This window comes from Varanus komodoensis, unplaced genomic scaffold (genome assembly GCF_004798865.1).
Source record: "Varanus komodoensis strain SLA01 unplaced genomic scaffold, ASM479886v1 scaffold12, whole genome shotgun sequence".
In the NCBI taxonomy this organism is placed as follows: Eukaryota; Metazoa; Chordata; class Lepidosauria; order Squamata; family Varanidae; genus Varanus; species Varanus komodoensis.
Window position 1 is genome coordinate 15,436,753 of NW_025335349.1, and position 19,355 is coordinate 15,456,107.

General features: G+C 36.7%; 1 protein-coding gene across 11 annotated transcripts in view; it reads left to right on the top strand.

Moving 5' to 3' along the window:
* Window positions 1-19,355, top strand: part of RIMS2 (regulating synaptic membrane exocytosis 2) — a 367,376-nt gene that overhangs the window by 296,400 nt on the left and 51,621 nt on the right. For all 11 annotated transcript variants that reach the window (XM_044421755.1, XM_044421757.1, XM_044421758.1 and 8 more), the window contains 2 exons: window positions 4,337-4,437; window positions 18,215-18,387. In XM_044421755.1, coding sequence (XP_044277690.1) covers window positions 4,337-4,437; window positions 18,215-18,387 — 274 coding nt within the window. The remainder of the gene's footprint in view (window positions 1-4,336; window positions 4,438-18,214; window positions 18,388-19,355) is intronic.

Below are 19,355 nucleotides of genomic sequence, written 5' to 3' on the forward strand. Positions count from 1 at the left end.
CTATCACAACATTAGAATTACAATTGGCAAAGTCCCATGAAGTCACATAGTGTTCTAGCATCTGCACTGACTTACACTGAGAGGTATCCAGCACTTCCCATGTACTAATGAGTCTTATTACTAGCACAGCAGGAAGCTACTAGTCCCGAAATTAATAAGACATTAGTGAAAATACTTGTTTTTGAAAAGAAGCAGCTTGGCAAAGTTTGAAGAAAAGAATTCCACAGACCTGTTCCATTCTGGAAATGAGTATTTCCACTCATTTCTGCTTTAGAAAGGGCTAGTTCAGTTGCACTAGCACTGGCAGCATTATTGTTATTGGATACTGGCTATGGTCTTTAGGATACTCCTCATTTCACTTTGTTGGCATTGGTCTGAATAAAGCCATATCTTGGGACCCACGTAGTTCAAAGGCCCTCAACCCCAGATGTACCATTAATGATCAGCTGAGGAGCCATTAAACCTCCCCTCTTATGGATAAACTTTCTTGATAAGCTCAGCAAGGATAGAACTCATTTCCCCATGCCATTTACTAGAAACATATCAAAACTTACTCTTACTAGGTTTTTTAAAAAGATGTTGCTGTTACAAATATAATTGTAATAGCATTACACACATTATGGAATTTTATAATTCTTGAGGATTCAGATACAGTACAGAACAAGGCCTCTCTGAATAGAAATTTTTGATCCAGAAGATTTAGAGAAACTGTTTAATTTTTTTAAAGTGGTTGGAAACAGAATGCTCACTGTTTAGTACTATGAGAAACATATGCTCTTTTCTTTTCACTAAATAAAGCATCCACAGAAATATACTATATTTACAAATTAAGCTAAATATTAATACTGATGAAACACTATTTGTATGAAGTATGATGCTTTGAAAGGAAATAACCTTACTAGTTCTCAAGCTAAAATAGTACATCTACTTAATTGTACATATTGCACTAATAATTATGCTTCTAGAAATGGTGTGGAAATGACATTTCCCATCAAGCATGTTATTAGCTTTAACAGCTAATCATTATCCTAAGCAAGAAGGCATGAGCAGTGGTCATTTTTAGCCTGTAGCAGTATTTTCAGCCTTGTCAATGAGGCATGCTGGTGTACCACAGAATCCCATGTGGCGTCATAGGGATGCTGCTGCACACATTATCCTAGATCTAGACTCCATGATCCTCTGTAACATTGCATTCACTTAATCAGATTGGAGGCAGAAAAAGTCTTGCTTTGACATTAGGTGAGTGATAGGAAGAAGCATATTATAATTTGCAAACTGTATGTTAGGAAGAAGCATACTGTAATGTTACACTATATGCAGTTACACTGAAATCATTAGCTTTTACAAATTTGAAGGTTCTAAATGTTCATTCCAGACCTTCCCATTCCCCAGTCACCCATATATGAAATATTTAAATATGGGTTTTACATTTGAAAGGACCATAATTGTTTATCACCTCAAAGATGGGACAACATTTAGTTTTCCACCAAAGCTTTCTGCTAGTTACTCAGTATCAGAGTGGTCACATTTCAGGGATTTTCATTATCATTTGACACGGGAGATACATAACGGTTTCCCTGAAATGCTTGTACAGTCAAAGATTTCATTCTTTTATATACTGACACATGGGTAGCATTAGTTCTCAAGTCAGATCATAGTAAATAGTAGTCATAGCACAGAAATAAACAGCAATATATATGAAAAAAATAATGCAGCTATTGAACTTGGTGGGTTTTGCTTTAGTCCTGGTTTATGAGTAGTTGCATTTTCAGATAAGGGACTCAAATCTCACTGTTTAGAATGAAAGCTATATGTCTAAAAATAGTGGAATTGGCTGTATTCAGGAAAACTGCTTTGGGCTAAGCAGTATGACGGGCATCTCTTCCATCACCAGCTTGCTTCTTTTAAAAAACAAAAGCACTATGTTAGTCACAAACATGTAAATTTGTTTTGGAAAAACAGAATATATCCTATGTGAGAAGTAATTTTTTTCTTGTTAAAAAGTTGCACCTTAAACATGGAAGACTTGGTTGGTATTCCAAGAGTCACAAAAGAACCATTTGTCTTTCTTGCAAGATGAACTTTGTGAACATTTGAAAAGGCTACCGTGGGAAAGGGTTAAGGATAAAGTCCTTGATTTAAATTCCTGGAAGAGTTGTCCACATAGTATCATCTCCTTTGGGGATGAGAAACAAACAGAAGGGAGTCTTAATATGTGTATGTGTGTATGCTCGCGAACACACAAGCTCATGTAAGAGAGATTGAGAGGGAGATGGCATTATGCCTTTAGAGTGGTTTAGCTGTGTTAACATTACCATCTAGGAGCAAAAATGTGACACCCAGTAAAGCCAGTTTGCCACTAAATAAATGACGTATGTAATTTTACTGTTTATATAGTTTGCTTTTGTATTTTATTAATTATGTTATGGATATAGTTAATTCACCTCCACATTTGATAATTTGTATTAAAAGTTCCATTCACTGTTCATCAAAGTAAGTTTTCTGAAGGGGGTACTAAGAGCTGCTAAAACTGGGCAGTATCCAATTCTGCCCACAAGCCAGCAGTTCCTACTGGTTACCTCAATGGGAAGGAAGCTAGTACTTCCTAAAGCAACTAAAGATGAACCAAACCTCTTTGTTTCAGAACAGAGCAGGCCAGTGTAAGGTCAGAAAGAAGCTCTGCTGAACTGTCCCATTCAAGCAAGCAGCAGTTTTGCTCATTTCTTGGGTTGCACTCAAGTTGCACTTACTCAAAACATACAGCAGAGGCGCATCAGCAGTATTGAATACTATCCATTAGTAGAATTCCACTCTTAGGTTTTTATTATTATTACTTCTTACATTTGAATGGACAGTTGTAAATAATCACTTACACTGAAGGTTTCCCAGTGTTTGTTTCAGTCACAAAAACAACTATCATTGCAGTAATATAAATTGATCTCTAGCATAGTTGTTGAAGCCAGAATCTTTAAGCTGTATTCTACTATCCTTTAATTTTGACTTATAGGTATAAATAAGAACAGACCTCTTAGCTACATAGTTACCAAATAATGATTGCAGTGTAGAGAAAAAATGTACTTAAGTTTGGCTAAAATATTCCAGATATATTTTCAAAAGACCCTTTTAGCAAGAGTAGCTATAACAGTTTATTTTAAAAGACATTTTTTCACCTCATTGTAAACATACTCTAATTTTCTTGTTCTCATAGCCTGCTAATCTGAGATTGTTTATGCATTTTCTAAAGTTGACTGCTGTGATGCTCTATTTCAGTCTGTTTCTGCTTATAAATACTACTATCAGTCTGTTTAGCTTCATTTGCTGTTATATACAAACACATTATTACACAATATTTGTAATTATCATTGACACTTGAGTTGATGAAATTATTATTGAGCCTATCTTCCCACATAAACAAAACAGCCATTAATAGAAGATTTTTATGAACTTTTACATGCTTTCATATTACTTGCTTTTGTCATGTGATTTGCTGCCATGTGATTTGATTATTTAGCTAAGGAGAAAATTGTTTTAACTCTTGACAGGAAAAAAAACAGTGTTTTCTTACCTGGAAACAAGATTTTCTTCTAAGATAGTTTTCTATACCACTGGAGGCCACCATATTTGGCAGTGTATCTGAATAATTTATACAGCACTCACAATATATTACGGAACGCTAAATGTTAACTATTGCTGCCCATTAAACTGTTCCAGAGGCCCAACACAAATAATCAGTTTTTACAGAGAAATCAACTCAAGATCATATGGGAAGCAAATTTAAAAGATGGCTTCAGTACATGTAAATTCTAAGGGAACATCATTTTGTGTTGACCATGTTAATCTGGCCTTTATTATTGGTACATTAAAATAGTGTTTAAATAGACATGGATTATCATTTGGAAGATCGCTATATTCCAGTTTTTCTAAAATGAAACCAGTCATTTTCATTTGTATATTTGGGCAGCAACAACATACCTTATCAAACCCTTGTGTTAAAGCATGTTTATCAATTGCATGGATAAAGTTAAAACACTGCAATTTATAGTGGTGTGTGGGGTTTTTTTGTTTTTCTGTGTGATTGTTTTTTGCCTTTGTGGATGCTTTAGATTCATCACAAATGAAATAATGGGTTTAATTTATATGTTGAAATATATATCTATATAGATATATATAAAATTTATGTATTTATTTCATTTATATACCATCCAATAGCCAAAGCTGTTTGGGCAATTAACAACAATTCCCCAATATTCTCTAGTATAGCTAAATGGCTTATAATACTGATTTAATGTTTTAAATACAATTGGAAATTTACTGTGTTTTATTTCGAATTTGGCAGGTACTATGGATGTCGAAGAGAGAAATCGCCAAATGAAAATGAACAAGTACAAACAGGTAGCAGGATCAGACTCCAGACTGGAGCAAGATTATCATTCTAAGGCAAGGGAATTTTGTTTTGAAAAGCACCAACATATGTAACTGTCTAACTTAACTGGCCAACAAGACACTAATAGTAGTAGTTTATGAGGGTAGTATTATTTTTAATTATTAAGACCCCAATTCTTTACTTGTATGCATGGAAGTAATTCCCAATGAATGCCGTAAGTTAGTCCCTAGCATGAGGCTATTCCCTGGCTTTTCAGCTTCTCTCTTGTCCCAAAAGTGGATTTCCATGATGCACTTTATGTATTTGAACAGTGTTTTTTATGCTCAAAGGGATAGGGGAAATCCAAGTCAATGTACTTTCTTCCATGCCAGTATCTTTATAACTGCAGATAGGAGACTTACAGCAGATCTTTGGAACTACAATTGTGCTAATATAAATATCCACTGATATGCAAGGAATAGAAACTAGCAGACATATAATGTAGTTGCCTGCTTCAGAAAATGATACATAACCAATCAGTTATATAGCGGAATGGACTAATAATCAGAGACAAGCTTAGTAATCAGTAAAGAGGCAAACTGATTGATTAAGTACATATCTAGAATTAACATTCAGAAATAATTCCAATAAATACTACACTTCATTTTATGCTGCATGTCAAAAAATATAATAAAGCCTTCAATATACCTTTTATTTCCAGAGTTGTACTTTCAAAGTAAGGTTGAAGAAACTGTGGCCCTTTAGTTGTTGCTGGACTCCAACTCCCATCACTCCCAGGCAGCATGCCAAATGGTCTGTGATGATAAAGGTTGTCCAACAATATCTGTTGTGGGGGTTGTACTACTTGCTACTGCTTTAAATCCATAGGCTTCAATTCTGTACTCAGTTGCCATTGAGCTTAAGGCAACTTACTTTGAGAAGATATGTGTAGAATTATTCTGCTAATTAATTATTTATGAGAGCACATATTTGGCATATAAACTGGAAAATTGCTTCAGGTGCTACCATATCCAAGAATTTATTCTATGCAGATTCATGGACTGAGGGTAATATTCTTGCTGGTGGAACATAACTTTCATATTCAGAAAAAATAGGCTGTGTTATAGTGTCCTATGTTATGCTAATTTATTTCATGTGATATGAAAATTAGTAACCTATCAGAAACTGCAAAGAGTCTGCAAAATGAACATGCTTTTACTTAATGTTTAATTATATAATGTTATTTAGCTTGAATGGGACAAATGCCAAGTTTTGCACCTAGAAAAAAGAAACTAAATACAGGATGGGAATCTTTGACTCAACAAGATGACAAGTTAGAGGGATCTCAGAATTGTTGGGAATTACAAACTGCATATGAGTTGACAATGTGAAATGGCTACCAAAGGCAACTGCTATTTTGAGTGCATTAGCTGAAGTATCACTTCCAGATCATGAGAAGCACAAGTTCTTCTCTGCTCAGCACTGGTTAGATCTCATCTGGAATGCTCTGTCGAGTTCTGGGCACCACAGTTTTTTTAAAAAATAAGATCAACTAGAAAACAGAGCAGGGCAGTAAAGATAATCAGGGGACTAGAAACAAAGACCTATGAAGTGAGACTGAAAGAAATGGGATTATCTGAGAAGAGAAGACTGCGGAGAGATATGATAGCATTCTTCAAGTACTAGAAAGGTGGTCACACAGAGGAGAGCCAAGTTCTCTTCTTGATGATCCCACAGTGCACTACACAGAATAATGGTCTCATTTTACAAGAGGCCAGATTCTGACTGAACATCAGGAAAAGCTCCCTGACTGTTAGAGCAATACAAAATGCAAGCAATTACTTAAGGTGGTTATAGGCTTTCCCACACCGGAGCCATTAGAGATGCATCTGGACAGATTTCTGTTAAAGTTGCTTTAACTTGGAGTCATGCATTGAGCAGGGGCCTTTTTGCCCCTTCAAACTCTTCTCTTCCATGATTCTAAAAAGCAACTTACTAGCTATAACTTTGAATTATTGCTAAGAAAGGAAGACTAATTGTTGACGTTGTTTGTCTAGTGTTTGTAACAAGGAGTGAACAATCTCTTGAAACATTAAAAAACCATTTACTTAAACACAGTTATTAGTATGAAGAATTTATGTCTTCTTTGTAAAAATACAGTGCTGGAAATGCTTGCACTAAGCAAACCTCATTATTTAGCTTGATTGCCATGGACTTTCAGGGCTTCTTTTGAGGGGATGCATGTAACAGTTGCCAGGACAGACTTACTGCAAACCCCTTTTAGATAAAAGTTGGTAACTGAAAGGCTGCAATTTGAACTGTTTTGTGGTGGTCAAAGGATTCCTGTGACCAGCCCTTTTATATTTAACCACTCCATCTTCTTGTTCTCATAAACAGTCTTAGTATTTTCTTACATGAGTAAAAAAAATATTGACTAAAGGTGGGAAAGAGAAATTAAAGATATAAGTGAATATTTAAGCTCTTGGAATTAGATTTTGGTACTGTGGAAGCCTGTTTCTGAATGCCAGATTAAGTCTGTATAATCATAATACATTGTTTCCCTTTGTGTTCTAAATCATTTACCCCTAGTGATTGTCTCAGTGTTTCTTACTGAGGAATGCAACATGTTTTGTCCAGAAATACGCCACTCAGTGGCCCGGCAGGACTCGCTAAGCAGCTAACAATATCAATGTACAGTTCACAATATACAAGTACAGGGGGAAGGGGGGATCTGTTGGAGCTGAGTGAACACTTATAATCAGGTTTTAAATTCAGATTTCATAAAATCTGTGAAAGAGAGTGAAAGTAGAGATGGCTCCAGGTGACCCCTTTAGGAAGCCTGTTCCAGATGTTGGGGGCAGCCACCAAGAAGGCCCTTCTTCTATAGTCCATCCCCTTTTCTTCTTCAGAGATGGGCTACCAGATCTCATTGGGCTGGTAAGAGTATATTGGAAAAGGCGGTCCTTCAAGTAACCAAGTTCCAAGCCATTTAGGGCTTTGTATGTTCAAACAAACTGAAGTGTTAAAACAAACTAAATTTGGACCAGGCTTCAATTGGCAACCAATGTAATTTATACAGAATAGGTGCTATGTGGGCATGCAAAATGACACCCGACAACAGATGTGCAGCCCTATTTTGGAGCAGTTGAAGTCTCTGGACTGTCTTCCAAGGCATCCCTATGTGGAATGCATTGCAGTAATCTATATGTAGGCAAAGGTATCAAAGGAGCCCAACAATTTCTGATGTTTCCTGCATTTCTGTTTTATTTCACTCATATGGTAGAATTAAGAAAATACAATTGCCATAGTTGATAAAATACAAATAATCTCCTTGGTTGAGTAGCAGTTTGCTGAGGACTCCAATCCTAAACCAGGGCTGTCATTGAATTAAAGATATCTTTGTAGATTAATCGTTTGAGTTTTAATTGATTACTTAATTATTTCAGTTTGCATATGCCTACAAGTTATAAGGCTTCTGTCCTGTGTTCATATTCCTGATAGTATGTCAGAAATATGCACTGTTATGCAGACCAGAATTGCATCTGTATTGCCCTGTCAGAGTCGTCCTTGCATGCCCTGACAACCATTTGCCATCATAATCATGCACACACAGAGAAAATGTGCCTATTAAAGACATGCATACATAAAAGGTAATAAAATATGCAGAATCTCCCCCCCCCCCCAATTCTCAAACACATGGACACATCAAAAAGGCAGAGTTGGGGAGGCTGCTCACTGCTGCCACTCTTTCCATAGGCCAAGTGTCACTAACTGAACTGAGAACACCACTCCTGCCATCTGCCCTGGCCTGGCCAAGCTTCCTGCCACTACATGCCCTCCCTGCTTCAGCTAAGAACTCCACAGGCTTTCTGAGTCCTACCGCAGGAAAAATCTTGGCCTCAAAGTCTTGGCTTATGTTTCCAAGTCAGATTTCAGCAATATGCCAGGGTGGATGGAAAGCAGAGGCTAGAGCTGTTCCTTGTTGTAGATATTGAACTGTCACTCTGTTCATTCACTTTTTATGAGACACTTGCAGAATTTTCTAATCAAATAACTGACTTGCTGTGTTTCTTCAGGCTGATTTTGTGGCTTTTTAGGTCTCAAAAATATAATTGCATTAAATTAGTCCCGGCCTGATACTCTAGCCAGTGTCCAGCACATCCAGGCCAGTTGGTGCAGAAAAAAGAAGATTCTAACTCCCATCCTTACATGTCCTCTACATGCAAGTTCCTACCAAAATGACCCTACCCTGACCCATTTTGAAGAGCTGCCTTGGAAATAGGGAATAATTGACCTTCTTACACTTGCCATAGGCATAGCTGCTGTTTCCAAACTCTCCTCTGCCCCCGATTTCTGCTTTCCTCATCCAGCAGCTGGCTACTCTGACTCCTGGAAACAGGCTTAGAGAAATAGTTGAAGAAAGGATTTAAGGAGGAGACCTAGAAGTATGTTTTTTTTAAACAAATCCATTATTATTTATGTAATTCCAGTAGATTTAAAACAAACATCTCGACTGTACCTTAGTGAAAATTGCAACTTGCAAAGAGTTTAGGCATTTGTGCCACTGTGGCAACAATTTTAATGGAAATTCAGTTCTTCTGATGTGAAGGATTGAATTTCATTGAAGCATTATATGAAAGTATACTAAGTGTCATGGCCTTTACATTGCAGCTGACTGATGAACTCCTATCTATCTATCTATCTATCTATCCATCCTGGCATTTATATTCCACTTGACTACTTGAACAGGAACTCAGAGTTGATGACAACATCAACATAATATAATTAATATAATAACTTAGCACAAGGATCATAATTCAAAACAATTGGAATCCCATCTGCAGAAGTAAGAACAATTTGTTTGCTTACATTTTTATACCTTTCAGTGGCTCTCTCAGTGGTTCACCACAATAAAGTGCTTGAATATTTCTAAGGACGCAATCCTATGTATGTTTAGATGTAAAAAGTCCTATAACTCCTAGTGTTGCTCTAGCTGGCATGCTGGCTTTGACATGCAGGACTTTTTTCTGTCTAAACATGCATAAGATGTGTTCCCAATCTGCATGCAGGCTGATTTTGTGCCTTTTTAGATCTCGAAAAATATAACTAAATTATAATAGGCTCCTGTTTACTTCAGAGGAGGACACAGCTCTATGTGTTCTTCTCACACAAGCCTTCCTTCTCCAGTTAAATGAACAGAAATGCCCGTTCAGGAAGGGTAGGTCTGTCAGTGTATACAAGATTGCTGGATCAAGGCATAGTTGGACATAAGAGATGTGTAGCATAAAATTCTGTGCATGCAAAAAGGCCTACTATATACATATGCATAGGACTTCACCTTAAAGAAAAGCTCCTTAGTTGGATGGCTGTATTTTAAGCATGTACATTTCCTTCTTTGGTTAATAGATAATGTTTTTTTATTTCTAAGAGGCATGCTTGTCATTGCTTCTCAGTACTAGTTTATATTGACAATTTACTAGGAAACGTATTCACCATTGACAGGAAAAGGAGTCCAAGTAATACATGTTTTTAGTAAAGGTAGATTTGTGTAATAGAATTGACTTGTGTCCTAAAAATGTAACAAGCTGAATGGTGGACTAAGTGGCTGATGATGAAAGTCTCTGGTATGAATGTTTATCACATTTGTTGATAACCTTGCGATAACAAACATAGTGAGTGGAAGATGTATAAGACTCATGGGAGAAAAGTTTCTGATATTAATAAGAGTGGATTTGAGTGAAAGCACGTTTGTTGCTATCATAAAATAACCACAGTATTTGTCATTCTGTTTATTTATATTGTAATCCTATCTCCCCTTCTCTGGAAGTAAGTCTCTTTGAACTCAGATTTTCTTCTGATAGACTTGCATATGATTGAGGTCTCAGTGATTTCTTTTTCTTCATATTTGTAAATGAAGAAACAATTAAAAAGTGCAATGTCATATAAAATCTATTTTAATGGAGATCACTGGACTGATAGATCAGATGGCTGTCTGTAAACAATTTTGCAGAAATCTCATTTGGAGGCAAAAAGGAAGCTATATTCTAGGGAAGAAAAATATGCAGTATGCACTAAAACTAAAGCCAAAGCTGTTACAATATTATTTAGCAGCATCTATATTAATGTTGTAATAAAGGATTCATTGTCAGACGATGAGGGAAATACATTTTCCTGAATGGTATAGTGAGGGAGAGAAGGAGTTATTCATGCCATGAATGCTTTTCAAAAGCATTTTTAGAAGAATTGTATCCAATAGGAAAATTAACTAAATTCTTTAGTGGCGGAAAATTGATTATGGGAGGGTTACAATACAATTTTCAGTCTGATGTATAAAGGAAAACAATATCTGAGGAAATTTAAAAGATGTATGATGGAAAAAATATTATGATTTAATCAGTTTCTTCTTAATTTGATTTACATTTGTCTCCAACCTTCTAAATTAATGAGAAACTGAATAAAGTATTTGTTCAAAAAGGCTATGTATACTGGGAATGCATTTCTGTTAATACAGGTTAGTGGCTTTAGTAGACATGTCCTATGGTTTGATTTGTGAGTGCTGCTGCCTACAATGATGCAATGAATGGCAATGAGGAAAAGAACCTCTCCTGTAGTAGACAATTTGTCAAATACCCTTCCCAGTAGATCCACTGGATGTTTCCATTGTATATATTTAGATTGTGGATCATGACCTTCCTCTTCCCATAAGCATTTAATCTTCAATCTGTTGCTCTGATTATTTATTTTACTGTTTAATATTCCATTAGTTGTATCTATTATTTTGCTTGATATTTTATTGTTTTATGATTGTAAACCAGCCTGAGCATATTGGCTAGTCTGGGCATACAAATCTAATAAATAAATGTGTCATCAGGATTTACATTATAACAGCCCTTGAGAGTTAGGAAACGATGTTAAGAAAAAGGTGTTCTTCCATTATGATACTGAGTTTCTGCCTACGGTAGTCTCTGATTTCTGTTTAAATCAAAATGTGGTGCTATCTGTTTTCTCTCCCCAGTTTTGGCAGTGCAAGGGAGGCTTCATACCTTAAATGTCTGGAGGGCTTCGACATTCTTTTGTTGTAGAACTGAATGCTTCTGTTGATCACCTACCATGTTCCTGTGTTACAAAGAAATAAGGGCTCCCTGTCTCTTCCCAGAGATTGTCATCATGGTCATCCCGTTCATCAGTCTGGCCATGAGCTGACAGGCCATCAACCTTCAAATGATATGAAGGCACATTCTGTGAGAGCACTCACTCTTCCATCACTGTCACCAAAGGGGTGTCCCTTTTAGATATCTGTTGTACTATGACATGGTCTACGCTGTTAACCTTTATTGATTACTATTGCTATTACATTCATACTAGCATAGACTGTTGTTTTGGTCATGAGGATCTATCTTTGATTGTATTGTTCTACAAATATTGTATCCAAGTTGTAGAACAACCAATAAAACAATAAAGCAGAGCCAGGACCAATAATCATAATCTAAAAACAGATACTAAATGTAAAAGTCTTAACTTGGTGCCAAAAGCTAGGTAAGTGGGTGCCAGCCACACCTCCCTTGGAAGGGGATTCCAAAGGTGACGACAGAGAAGGATCTTTTGCTTTTTTAGTGGAGAAAAATTGTGCAAGTGGAGCCACTACTGTCTAGCTCATACATTAAAGCTTATTTCCCTCATACAGCAGGGCCATTCTGCATGTATAACACATGGCATCTGTCTTATCCAGGCCCATAAAGTTTCTTAACGCATGGGTCTTGTCACTGGTTATGTCATTAGGACAGAGGCAACTACTAGCCATACCATCACAGCTGTTTGCTTGTCAGCACTAATAGTTCCAGATGTGGCCTTCAGCTAGTTAGCACCAGCTGTTCTCACTCTGTCATTTTCTTTGATTTTTCTCAAAGATTGGCTACCAACTGATAATGCTCATTCTACAATGTGCAACTAAAATCTAATGCTTGTTCTATCAGTCTTGGTTCTTTGGAAAATTAAAGTCACTTCTAATACTTTAAAACTACATTATCACTGCTTTTGCTTTTAATTTCCTCTGATAGTGCCTTGATACAATAAGAAGGTGGGAGGCTTAGCATTGCTTTTCATTGCATTGAATTTTATTTCAGAGATATAGTTGCTAAAATGTTGTTATCAGAAAAAATATATTCATTCATGTGTTCTTTATTTATATGCTGTCCTATCCTAAGGCCTCATGACAGCTAACACTTCGATTGTATATATTGGCATAAAGGACTTTCAGTAAAAATAGATCACATCATGATCTCTGGAAGAGAATAAAAATGGGAAGCGATAAAACTGGGGCAGCAGGGAAATGATTTTTAAACTACTAAACTCAGGATGGAACAACAATAGCTCCCACAAAGGGTGAGTCAATAGTTCCTCTGAACATGGGGGAAGGGAGGCTGTAGAAGGCTAGCCAGCTAATCCAGTTCCCTGGATTTGGTCTTTACCCCCTTCCTTTCTCCTTGTTTTCTCACATAAAGCAGTTTATGGTACTGTGGAGTCCAACTGCTGGCCTGTAGTTAGTTTTTTCTAATCCACAGGAGATTTGCAAGAGGACTTTCATTTGCTAGTTCAGAAGGTTCTAAATGCACATCACTCCAGTCTGCACTGTATGATCCTGCTAGCTAGAGAACGCAGGGAGTGGTAGAGCTTTTTTCTGTTTACACATACAGGCTTGTGCCCTTAGTCTGACTTGCCTCTGGGTGCACATTCATATATACATTCTGGCACAGCTAGTCACATATAGATTGGGCCCAGCAACGTTGTTCTCTAACTCTCTGTGTGAAACTATTTGTATGACATTTCTTGCTTTTTCCTTGTTGCTTTTGTACTCATCCACCATAAAATTAATTAAACTATCCTACACCAAAATCAGAGATGCAATTTGAGTCAGAGTTTTAAATCTAACAATGCATGAACTCCCTAACCCTCCACAGTGGGGAGGGAAAGTTATGGCAGGGAGGGCAAATAATTTCTGTCAGCAGATTCAAGCCAGAGACCATTTAATTTTTATAGTTTAATAAAAAGCATAAAGAGTACAGTTTTTGGTTCATTAAAGTGTCTCCCAAGAACTATTTTAACAAAAATACCCCTTAGAGCAGGGGTTGACAACTTGTGGCCCTCCAGATGATTTGGCCTACAACTCACATCATTCCCCACTATATATAGACTTAAACATGTAGAGTTATTGTTGTGCATACAATTAACTCTCAAGTTTCAGAAGCAGTTTGTTGATATAGTCTTGCGAGTTGCTACTTGAGAACCATTGGCTATTTACAATTACTGCATGCTTCTTTGGATCATGGCAATTATATTTCAGGGTTGTATTTTAGCAGGAAACCCAAGGTTTACAATGAAAATAAACTAAGAGATACCCAAAAGACCCCTCTAAGTACTGAAGAATGAAATTAGAGGAATGGAGCAAAAGAGGGATGTTTTCCTTAGAAGTGATAGTTGAATGGAACTATGAAAGATGTAGACATACACTAGTACAGGTTCATGGATGTGTAGGCTGGATTAGTAAATAGACAAGTTGTAATGGTTAATAATAATGACTAGCTGTTGTAAGTGCTAATAAATTTGTCATGCATTTTTGAGAAAAATAAGATCATTAACAGAATTAGACAATTAAAGGCATTTTAAGAGTTTGGAACCTTTTAAAGATCATATTTGACCATTCAGGCATCCTCATAGCTTTTGGATAGCCTGAACTGTGTGATTATATCTAATCCTGGAAGCTAAGCAGAGTTGGGCCTGACTGAAATCTGAATGGGTGACTTGAATTTGTGGATCACCCAGAGAGCTTCAGCTATGGGTGGTATAGAATAGTAATTTGAGGTCCTTCTCAGCCTGTGTTCAGGAACTGCATTCAGGGTTTTGTTAGTGCATAGCCCAGGTTTACTTGAACCACTGGATCTTTGACATTGTCCTGATCAGTTATTTATTTTTGTGTAAAGTTTTGTCCTATTTTTCCAGTCAGCTTCTTTGTGTCCCAAAACACAGCCAAACCTCTCCCTGTTCTCTGACTGCTGCATTATCTTTTCTCCCTTCCCTCATAGCCAAGAATTTGGTTCTGTATTTGTTGATGGGAAGTCAAGGAGGACTTTCTTTGGTGCTGAGAAATAGCTCCCTTGGCTTCTATGAGGGTATGCTTTGGGCACAGAACTATTGGTATTATCCACCGTATCTTACACCGAGCCATTGTCTCATAGGTTGGCCAAGGTGTAGTCACCACAGCAACCATTTTTCTATCCTTTCCTCATTGCAAAATCCAGAGTTCTGACATTTCTTCTAAAAAGAAACTGACAGCATGCTATTTATGAACCAAAACCAACAATGTATTTTATTCTATTTCATAGCTCTGTAGGTCTTATCCTCAGTTTCCCCAAAATGAGAACCTGAGTAACACTCTGCACATTACTAATTCCAATTACAGTCATGCCCTTGGGTGCAGATAAAAGAAGAAACGTGTTTAAGAAGGTACCATTTTCTAGTCAGGTGGCATGCCCCCTTGAGAAAGATTATATGTTCATATAAATTATGCAAAATATATGAACCTCTTTACCTTTAGCAAACCATTGGGGAGTGGTATGCTGACAAGGGAAATAGGAAATCAATAAATGAGATGATGTTTAAGCAAGAGATGTTTAAGCAACTGAATGACCAAACTAGCCTTACAAGATCAGCAGTAATGTATTAAGGTATATTAACACACAGTAATAACTATTGTCATTATGTTTGTGATCTGAGTTAGAAATGCCAGTTGTTCATTATCAAGTTATTTATAATTGCTTGCATCCCAGGTATCCGTTTCATGGCAGGCATTCCTTCTGTTCACAAAAGGCTTTTTCATACTGAGTAGTATCCCAACAATAGAATGGGGGTAATGCAAGTTTTTGCTGCTTATTCCATCCCACTGCATACTGCACTCATTCCTGTTGGTTCCCCAGCCTTCCAGAGAAAATGCTTGTGGAGTGCCAGTGTTTCAAGGGGAAGTGGAGAAAGGCCTCATATGCTTTCCACTAGCAAGAGGATCCCCATGAGCAAAACTCTCTTTACAGGGCGCTTCCACCAGCAGAAGGCCCTTGGGGAATCAAACCAATACCCATGAATTGCTTCTTTTTCTAAAGAGATCCAGTATAACATACAGCTAAATAAAATATGATGCACATTAAAAGTATTAAAATGTAAAGCATAACTAATAGCATAGCTATTATTTATGTAATGGCAATTCAGAAATATCTAAAATTGTTCTAGGAAACGGTATTAGACTTTTCCTCCTATATTTCTCTTAATAAAAATTTGGAACTCTTTCTTGTTTAGCTTTAGTGCCATCCTACAACATTTGTCATCACTAATGAAACATCACAAAAAAACCCTCAAAAGTAGCATTTAAGCAAATAAATTTTACTATTGTTATAGGTATTTTTTCAAGAATCACCAAATGTTCTATTTCATTCCTAAACCAGGTAGAATAACATTATAATGCCTTTCTCTGATGCCAATTATGCCAGGATCTTCCAAAGGGATAGTGCTGAGAACAGCACTTGGCCAGTAGCACTTCCTTGAACTGTTATGGCTTGAACTGTTGTAGGGGGCGAAAGGCATAGGAAGCAAAATCAGCTTTTAACATTGTACAGGTATGAAACAGGATACCAGGTGAAAATAATGTCTAGTTTTAGTAGAAAGCATGAAGTACTTCTACAAGTCCTTTGTTGTCATGAAAAAACTTAAATGCCTACCAGATAGGAAACAGATTCAGGAAACAGGTAGGAAACAGATTCCACTTCATCAGATTCAGCAAGAATTCTTGGCTGTTTCTCCACCAAAACTGTTGTTTATATTTACTCAGTTGCTTAGGTTCAAATTTCTGAGAAGATTAATTGTATAAGCACTTCCTATAATGTAGATTCTTTTGTACTATTTTTTCCTCAAGACTGGAATTTTAATAATCCTTTCTGTGGGGTTTACTTTTTGTTGTTCTTAATGAAAATAGACATAGTGTCTTTTTTGTTTCATGTGTGTTGCTAGTGTGTCTAGTTGAGACTGTAACAGGGTTTGAGTTAATAGAAAGGTATTTCAGCTTATAATTTATTATACTTCTACAATAAGTTCAATGACCAAGTCCACTGACAGCTACTTTCATTCCTCCCCACCCCAAACAGCTGATAAGGTCTATAATCCTATGACTGGGTCTGTGCCCTCCCTACCTTTGACCTGGATGTCACTACCCAGAGATAATTTGAAATACGCATCACTGCCCGGAGAAATTTCATTTGTTTCCTTGCTTGTTTTCTTTATGTACATGCGTATCTATATGAAGATCTCTCAGGACAACTTAGAAGGCAGAATAAAAATACAATACAAAATAAAAACTATGGGGTTGTGCACAAGATCCCAATCCATCAGAATGTTCTTAGCTCACTTTTGTCAGAGGACAGTACTTGAAAACACTTCAGAACTCTGTTCTTGTACCTACAAGCCACTGCTCATCATAAAGGTTGAGGAGTAAGCATCTGCCTCTTCTACAAACTACCTAATAGTTACTGAACTGTTTCTTCTTCTCAGTACTAGATCTTCTCCCATGAAATCTTACTCAGTCTTGTAAATCCTTCTCCTTCTTTCCCCTCCTCAGTATGCTCTGCTGCTTAGAAAGTGCAATGTACACCCAAAGGGCAGTGTCCTATTGTGCCATTGTGAAAATACAAATTACTTTGAACTATTGTAAAAGGACAGTGCTGAAAAAATGGGATTGCCCAAAATACCCACTGTGCAATCTATTGCTGCTGGCATTCTGCAGCAACTGTGGATTGTAGTTTACACTAGCAGAATGATACCATAGTTGCTTGATTGTGGCAACTACATTATTTAGAATATTATTTTAAAATATTATGAAACCATTTTTACAAGTATCACCAATGGGGAGAAGCATTCAAAAGTAACATCCCATACCTGCAGCCTTAAGTGGCATGATCTACCTACCCTTCTGGTTCTTTATTCTGCCACTTTATTCTACTTCATGTGTAAACCAATTTCAAAGGATTAGAGTTGGTTTTCTCGTCATGCAAACTCTGTAAAGTAGGTTAGATTTTGATCTAGGATAGGTAGTTTGCACATGCAAGTTATCATTTGATGTACATAATCATCTGATTGAATAACATTCATGCATAAATTAGCCTAGACACCACAGATAGTGCTATTGCTGTAAAGCCAACAAATCTAAGAATTTTCAGTCCCATTGATATATTCATGTGCTTAGTTGTTTCTAGTTGGAATCATTTTGCCTTAAATGTACTTAATTTTGGCTGGATCATGTTGTAATTTTTTTTCTTATGCAGCAGGAAAGCTACAGTACATAGCTTTGAAAATGATATGGACCTATAACTAATTAACATTATAATGTCCTGCAATTCAGGTTTTGGTTTTGTCACATCAGTTTCACCAAGTAGCATTAGTGTGAGAAACAATGAGTGCTAATTTATTTTAAAATCCAGACTTAAAGGCTTAACCCAAACTCATTTATCAGGAATAACAGGAAACATTAATATTAGTAGTTCTTAGCTGTTTTGATATCATTTTACTTTTAATTAAATTTTAATTTCACTCAAGACACTTTGAGAATTTTGTAAAAGCAGCATGATTTTTTTAAACTGATGAAATGGTTAGTGGTTAGAGTATAATACTGCATTGTAACACTTGCAGAATAAATATTCTGCATGGCTCTTGCACAGCTGACAGCTGAGCACTGGGGCAGAGACGCTCTAAGACATTAGGTGGTTTGTGGCTATGGTGACTGGATTTGCATACTCATCTTTTACTTGTTTTTTGCAGTACCGGTCAGGGCGGGATCCTCAACGAGGCTCTGACAATGTTTCCAACAAATCTTCAGATAGTGATGTAAGTGATGTGTCAGCAGTATCGAGGACCAGTAGTGCTTCACGTTTCAGCAGCACTAGCTATATGTCTGTGCAATCAGAACGGCCAAGAGGGAACAAGAAAATTAGGTAAGGAACTATATAACTGGTAACTTTCAAGTTTGCTTTGAACTGCAAATCACTTTTCCATTGTTTCCATTTGGTTCAAATAACGTAGCTTCCAAAAGACGCTTCAGAATATTGCACTAGCTTTCTGTGGCAGTAAAATGTTTTCCCATTATGCATTTGAGTAATTTATGGGTGAAATGTACACATTACTGGGAATTCAAGCAATGGACAATGTCTGACGATACAGTTTAAAGGCAGTCATTTCTATGATGATGGAAAATACAGCTGAAAAGCCCTCACAATTTTTTACAACTTTAACAGAAAGTATTTCATAAGTTTTAATTGCTACATTTAATAAGACGATGCCAGAAAGGTATAGATTCCCCCCCTCTCTCTCTCTCACACACACATATCCCCCTAGATAAATATACTTGTCTTCTGTGCCTACTTACCATATATATGGGCCTGCTGTAGAAAGCATGAATGCTTGCTTGCTCCCACCTTACAATACAATGAGTGATACAGCCATATGTGTGTGTGATTCACACATACGATGATTCACACAATTCTTCTTCATAAAAAAAGGGAGAGGAAGTTACATAAATACATACAGTTGAATACAATTCAAATTTTATCACGCTATTTTTAAGTGCAAAAGAATGCAAACGGATGATGGCTGAAGTGGGAGGGAGGACAGATACTATGTTTAAACTTCCCTTCTGCAGCTGGAATAGCCCTGTGGCACCTTTTGATGCTCTCCATCTGTGATTTTTCTTCAGTATAACACTTATTTAATAATTGTATAAAGGATGTATAAAGGATTGTATACTGACTGCCAGACTGATTCATTGAGCTATCAAGATGGTTAGGATAGTTCTCCAGCAGACATGCTGAACATATATGTAAGTTAGCCCAATTGCTGCAGCCACCTGAGAATGAATATTTGTACATACCTCCTTGAAAAGCTTACACCCAAATGGTTAAGAGCA